At 58.1% G+C, this 6,000-nt stretch overlaps 1 protein-coding gene across 5 annotated transcripts in view; it reads right to left on the bottom strand.

The window, feature by feature from the left end:
- Positions 1–888: 888 nt before the first annotated feature.
- Positions 889–6,000, bottom strand: part of MFSD9 (major facilitator superfamily domain containing 9) — a 29,250-nt gene continuing 24,138 nt past the window's right edge. For 4 of the 5 annotated variants that reach the window (XM_054728269.1, XM_054728272.1, XM_054728268.1 and 1 more), the window contains exon 6: positions 889–2,076. In XM_054728269.1, the coding sequence (XP_054584244.1) occupies positions 1,289–2,076 (788 nt within the window). In that variant the 3' untranslated portion in view covers positions 889–1,288. The remainder of the gene's footprint in view (positions 2,077–6,000) is intronic. The other variant, XM_054728267.1, reaches the window with a different exon arrangement.

The following is a 6,000-nucleotide window of genomic DNA, read 5'->3' as shown; positions in this document are numbered from 1 at the left end:
AGCAGTTAGCCATCAATCAAGCTGGCAGGCGAGTGGTTAGGGGGTGATCAGGCTGGCAGGCAGAAGCAGTTAGGGACAATCAGGAAGGCAGGCAGGCGAGGAGTTGGAGCCAGCAGTCCTGGATTATGAGAGGGATGTCCGACTGCCCTCGAGGCATCCCAGATTGGAGAGGGTGCAGGCTGGGCTGAGGGACACACATCCCCGTGCACGAATTTTGTGCACCGGGCCTCTAGTAATAAGTAATAAAGCCATAAAAATAAGTGTGCTAGAACCTTATTCACAATTCTCTGTGCGTGGGGGCGAAAGCAGGACTTCACCCTCGTGGGCTGATTGAGAAGATGGACTTGGGGCGTTTGTGTGAGGAAAGAGAGGGAGCCCCTCCATGACTCCCATCAGTGACTGCTGTCGTCCAAGCAGTCAGTGCCCACAAGTGCCTTCCTCCGAGCCATGCGAGCCCCTGGGCCCTCACCCCTTGGGCACTGATCTTGGAATGGCAGCTGTCTAGGCCCCGGAAAAGGCTCACCAAACCGTGTCCCTGGAGAAAAACAGCTCTTCCGTTCACAGGTGTGACAGCAAAATAAAGGAAACGACCTTCACCACCAGACACTGCAGAACTAAGTCCCCGAGAAGGCGTGACGCCTGACACTGACTCTGCAGTGTGAGGGGCTGCAGTGCCCAGCTGGGGAAGTCCAGGCCAATAGAGGGGAGAGCTGGCGCCTCATAAAGGCAGCCCATCTCTCTGGGTTTTCCTCTAATCAAAACCAGCCTGTCTCAGCGCCCCTTTCTCTGCCTCCATGAGGAACTGCACGTGGTACTTACCGAAGGCGACAGATGTCTGGCCTCACCGGGGCCCGCGGATCAGTCTCCAGGGCTGAGGCTGGCACCTGACTTAACCAGGTCGCAGGTGGAACCAGCACCCAAGACCTTGTTCTGACTTGAGGACGAGACAGACCGGCTTTCAGCAGCTCCTTCGATCTCCAGGGTCCGACAGTAGAAAAGCCCTCTTCGCTCACACAATGAACAGGGCTGGTTGACCGCAGTTTGCTTTTATTGAGGAGGGAACCCTTGGGTCTCTGCCTTCTTGCACAGGTTCTTATCCCATCCCTGTTTTCCTGTCCCCTGATGGGCTCCGATCATGCCACAGGCCTGGGCGCGGAGCTGGAGGCTGGCCTGGAGGAACCCGCATGGAAATGTCTCGTGGACACTCACCCTTCCTTCCCAAGCACCCTCTCGCCCGGCCTGGCCCCTCTCACACCCTCGGGTTTCGCTGGTGTTGTCCAAATCCACTCTATTCGCTTTTTAATCCGCCGCTCCCGTCCCCACCATAGCGAGGTCTGTTCAGCAGCATTAGGAAAACAGCCACCAGCGCTAACGCAGCCCCCAGGCTGGGGGGGCCGCAAGGGCTGAACTCCTGGGCAACTCCGGAGAGGAGGGGGGCCACGACCCGGGCCACGGCCGTCACGGACTGCCCCACGCCTAGGAGGGCGCCCCTGGCCTGGGCCCCGCCGGCAGCCAGCTGGAGGTCCGTGATGCACGTCCGGCCCACGGCCGTGGAGAAGGACAGCAGCACGGAGGGGACGGCGGCGGCGCCCAGGGTGGGGGCCGAGGCGAAGAGCAGCAGCAGCAGGCAGGTGAGCGCGCTGGAGTGCAGCAGCAGCCGGGGGGCGCTGTGCCCGTGCAGCCGCAGGAGCGGCCCCAGGGCCGGGCCGGCCAGGGCCCCCAGGGCGCTGCCGTAGCTGATGAGGTGGCCCGTCACCCTGGGCCGCACCCCGAAACGCTCCTCCAGGGCCAAGACGAAGTTGCTGTAGTACAGCATGGCCGCCAGGGCCATCAGCAGGCGTACCAGCAACACGTCCCCCATCTCCGAGAACACCAGGCTGCGCAGGCGCCGCAGCGCGGCCGCGCCCTCCGCCCAGGGCCTGCGGGCCTCCTCGCCCTCCACGTGCCCCGGCCCGAGGCTGGCCTCCGGCGCGGCACAGTGGGTCTTCCCCAAAGGGGCACGGTTCTCTCCCCATCGCAGGCCGCTCTTCGTACTCTGGACACGGACTTCACGCCACGGAACCAGCCAAACGAGACCTGTGGAAATGCGCGTGTCACAGTGGGCTGGCTTCTCGCCACACCCGCCTCCCACGGGGACAGGCGATGACTGCACTAGGTCACTGCTGCAGGTTTTTGTTAGCAGGTTTACTCATCTGTATTCTTGAATCCAGTCTCTGACCATTCCCACACCACTTCTACCCCATACTAATATCAGAATCCTGCAATTCACCGTAAGGAAAAATCTACACCTAAGTAGTATCACTATTTCCCCAGCTCAAGAGCCTATGAGGGTTTCCTATCTCCCACCATTTCATACCAAGTTCTTACATTTAGTTCCTCCCTCACTGCTTGCTAATTCTCTGGCTATCCACCATCTGACCACCCACCCACACTGAATATTCATGCTTCTAAATGCTGAATCCCGTGCTGGCCACGACATTCACACACAAGGCCAGGCCTGCGCAATCCCTGTCCCCGAGGAACTTAAACCTGAGGGGGTGGAGGCATGCCAAGGGCAAAGATTCCATTGCAGGGTCAGCACTATGCTGGGGGAGGCACGGGGTGCTAGGCTAGCCAGCCCTGCAGGGCGTGGCCAGGGTTCCCGCACCAACGGCCCCAGGAAGCTCCTGCTTGGATCTGCGCTTTTGCCAGTCTCACGTCGCAACCCCTGGGGACACCATTCCCATTGCCCATGACACCCTTACCCAGCAGCTCTGTCCCTGCTCGGCTAATGCCCTCTGCCCCCAGGTGACAGGCTGGTCTGGCCTCCGCTGTATGATCCCATGACACCCAGTACAATGACTTCGTGCCAACCCCTGCCCGATTTTTCTGAAAACTGAACTCAAGCTCGCCACCTAGGACCCATTTTAGGTCCTTCGGCACAAGTCCCACCGGCCGTGTGGCCGCCGGTCAGGACTGCTTCCTGCTGTTCCCAAGCTACGTCTACGTGTGCATTCTCCAGCCACCGTGTAAGGGGCTGATTAGCCAGGCACTAGTTTAGGCCAGAAAGCTAATCACGTGAGAGAGCAGGCCTGGACTTCTCCCTCGCTCTTATGTATGCCAGTTCCCTGGGACAGCTCACAGAATCCTGATAAGAAGTGAAGAACTCGCCGAAACCGGTTTGGCTCAGTGGATAGAGCGTTGGCCTGCGGACTGAAAGGTCCCAGGTTCGATTCCGGTCAAGGGCATGTACCTTGGTTGCGGGCACATCCCCAGTGGGGGGTGTGCAAGAAGCAGCTGATCGATGTTTCTAACTCTCTGTCCCTCTCTCTTCCTCTCTGTAATAAAATCAATAAAATATATTAAAAAAAAAAAAAAAAAAAAAGAAGTGAAGAACTGTCGCTAATGGACTAGAAGAGAAGTGCAATCCTATCTAATAATAGACAAATATGCAAATTGACCATACATCCGACACACCCACAAGCCACACCCACAAGCCATGCCCACCATCCAATCAGAGCGAGCATGCAAATTAACCCAAACCAAGATGGCTACAGCCACAGAGAGCAAGGTTTCCTAGGTAACAGAGGAAGCCAAGCTTTCCGCCTGCCCTGGCCAGGCCTAAGCCTCCATTTAAGCTACAAAGTTTCAATTATAGAAGGTAAACAAATTCAAACAAATGGTAGCAGAATGGAGCTTGAGAGAGCAGGCCAGGGTTGCCGCCGGCAACAGGGGAAGCAAAGCTTTCCGCACACCCTGGCCAGGCCCACCCGCTTAAGGCTACAAAGTTTCAGTTATAACCCCAACAGAAATGGCTGCCAGCTGCAGACGGAGCCCCAGGCTTGGCTCTGCTCCAAGCTACAAAGTTTCAATTGTAGAAGATAAATAAATTCCAGATACCAGGGTCTCCACTTGGGTTGCCAGGGGGCGTGGCCCACCTGCAAACTACCACAGGCCCCTCGCTCAGGCTGCCCCACACCCCAAGGGAACCCCCACCTGATCCCAGACGCCCTTCAGGGCAAACCAGCTGGCCCCCATCCCTGTACCAGGCCTCTATCCTATCTAATAAAAGAGTAATATGCAGATTGATCATCACTGCAACACACAATATAGCTGCCCCCATGTGGTCAAAGATCCTGCCCCCATGTGATCAAAGATGGCCACCACAAGATGGCCAGCAGGAGAGGGCAGTTGGGAGGCACCCTGCCTGCAAGGGAGGGCAGTTGAGAAGGACCAGGCCTACAAGGGAGGGCAGTTAGAGGTGATCAACCCTGCAGGAGAGGGCAGTTAGGGGTGACCAGGCTGGCAGAGGAGGGAAGATGGGGGCAAACAGGCTGGCAGCAGAGTGGTTAGGGTGATCAGGCTGGCAGGCAGAAGCGGTTAGGGGCAATCAGGAAGACAGGCAGGCAAGCAGTTGGGAGCCAGCAGTCTTGGATTGTGAGAGGGATGTCCCATATTGGTGAGGGTACAGGCTGGGCTGAGGGACAACTCCCCTCCGTGCATGAATTTCGTGCACCGGGCCTCTAGTTAAATAATAATAAAAAGATAATGATGACAGCAACTGGCATTTACTGAGTGGTTACCATGTGCACGGGGGCCGGGGGCGGGGGATAAACTGCTTCTGTGCCAACCTCCACTCGTTCTCACAAAAGTCCACGGGGCTGTTTCTCCAGCTCCGACAAGGAGACGGAGACAACTCAGCTGAGGCCCACACTGAGCAGGGTGGAGCGCGGACTGCGCCCAGTCCCTCAGACCGGAGCCTGAGTTCTTACCCAGGAGAAAACAAGTCATCGTCAGGGAGTGGCAGACAGGAGCAAGGACATAAGAAGGGGTCGGGTTGAGGAAAACGGCCTCATTGAGGACAAAAGTATGACAAAACGGATTGAGACGACAGCCATAAATTGCTCACCGCCCTGCAAGGCCCAGCGCGCTGTGGGACATTGTCTGTGTCCCCTCTCCCTCCTCCCCTGCATGTCTCTGTGGACACTGTCTGTGTCCCCTCTCCCCCCTCCCCTGCATGTCTCTGTGGGACATTGTCTGTGTCCCCTCTCCCTCCTCCCCTGCATGTCTCTGTGGACACTGTCTGTGTCCCCTCTCCCTCCTCCCCTGCATGTCTCTGTGGACACTGTCTGTGTCCCCTCTCCCCCCTCCCCTGCATGTCTCTGTGGAGACTGTCTGTGCCCCCTCTCCCCCTCCCCTGCATGTCTCTGTGGACACTGTCTGTGTCCCCTCTCCCTCCTCCCCTGCATGTCTCTGTGGGACACTGTCTGTGAACCCTCTCCCTCCTCCCCTGCATGTCTCTGTGGACACTGTCTGTGTCCCCTCTCCCCCCTCCCCTGCATGTCTCTGTGGGACATTGTCTGTGTCCCCTCTCCCCCCTCCCCTGCATGTCTCTGTGGGACACTGTCTGTGAACCCTCTCCCCCCTCCCCTGCATGTCTCTGTGGACACTGTCTGTGTCCCCTCTCCCTCCTCCCCTGCATGTCTCTGTGGGACATTGTCTGTGTCCCCTCTCCCCCCTCCCCTGCATGTCTCTGTGGGACACTGTCTGTGAACCCTCTCCCTCCTCCCCTGCATGTCTCTGTGGACACTGTCTGTGTCCCCTCTCCCCCCTCCCCTGCATGTTTCTGTGGACACTGTCTGTGTCCCCTCTCACTCTCCGTCCTCCCCTGCATGTCTCTGTGGACACTGGCTGTGTCCCCTCTCCCCCCTCCCCTGCATGTATCTGTGGACACTAGCTGTGTCCCCTCTCCCTCCTCCCCTGCATGTCTCCGTGGACACTGTCTGTGTCCCCTCTCCCCCCTCCCCTGCATGTCTCTGTGGACACTGTCTGTGTCCCCTCTCCCTCCTCCCCTGCATGTCTCTGTGGACACTGTCTGTGTCCCCTCTCCCCCCTCCCCTGCATGTCTCTGTGGACACTGTCTGTGTCCCCTCTCCCTCCTCCCCTGCATGTCTCTGCATCGGCTGCAGCCTGTGACCCCACAGGTCTTAACTGGGAAAAATAAATCCCTATCACTTTAAG

This window comes from Eptesicus fuscus, chromosome 16, assembly GCF_027574615.1.
Source record: "Eptesicus fuscus isolate TK198812 chromosome 16, DD_ASM_mEF_20220401, whole genome shotgun sequence".
Classification (NCBI taxonomy): domain Eukaryota; kingdom Metazoa; phylum Chordata; class Mammalia; order Chiroptera; family Vespertilionidae; genus Eptesicus; species Eptesicus fuscus.
This window is presented reverse-complemented; position numbering and strand designations above follow the sequence as displayed.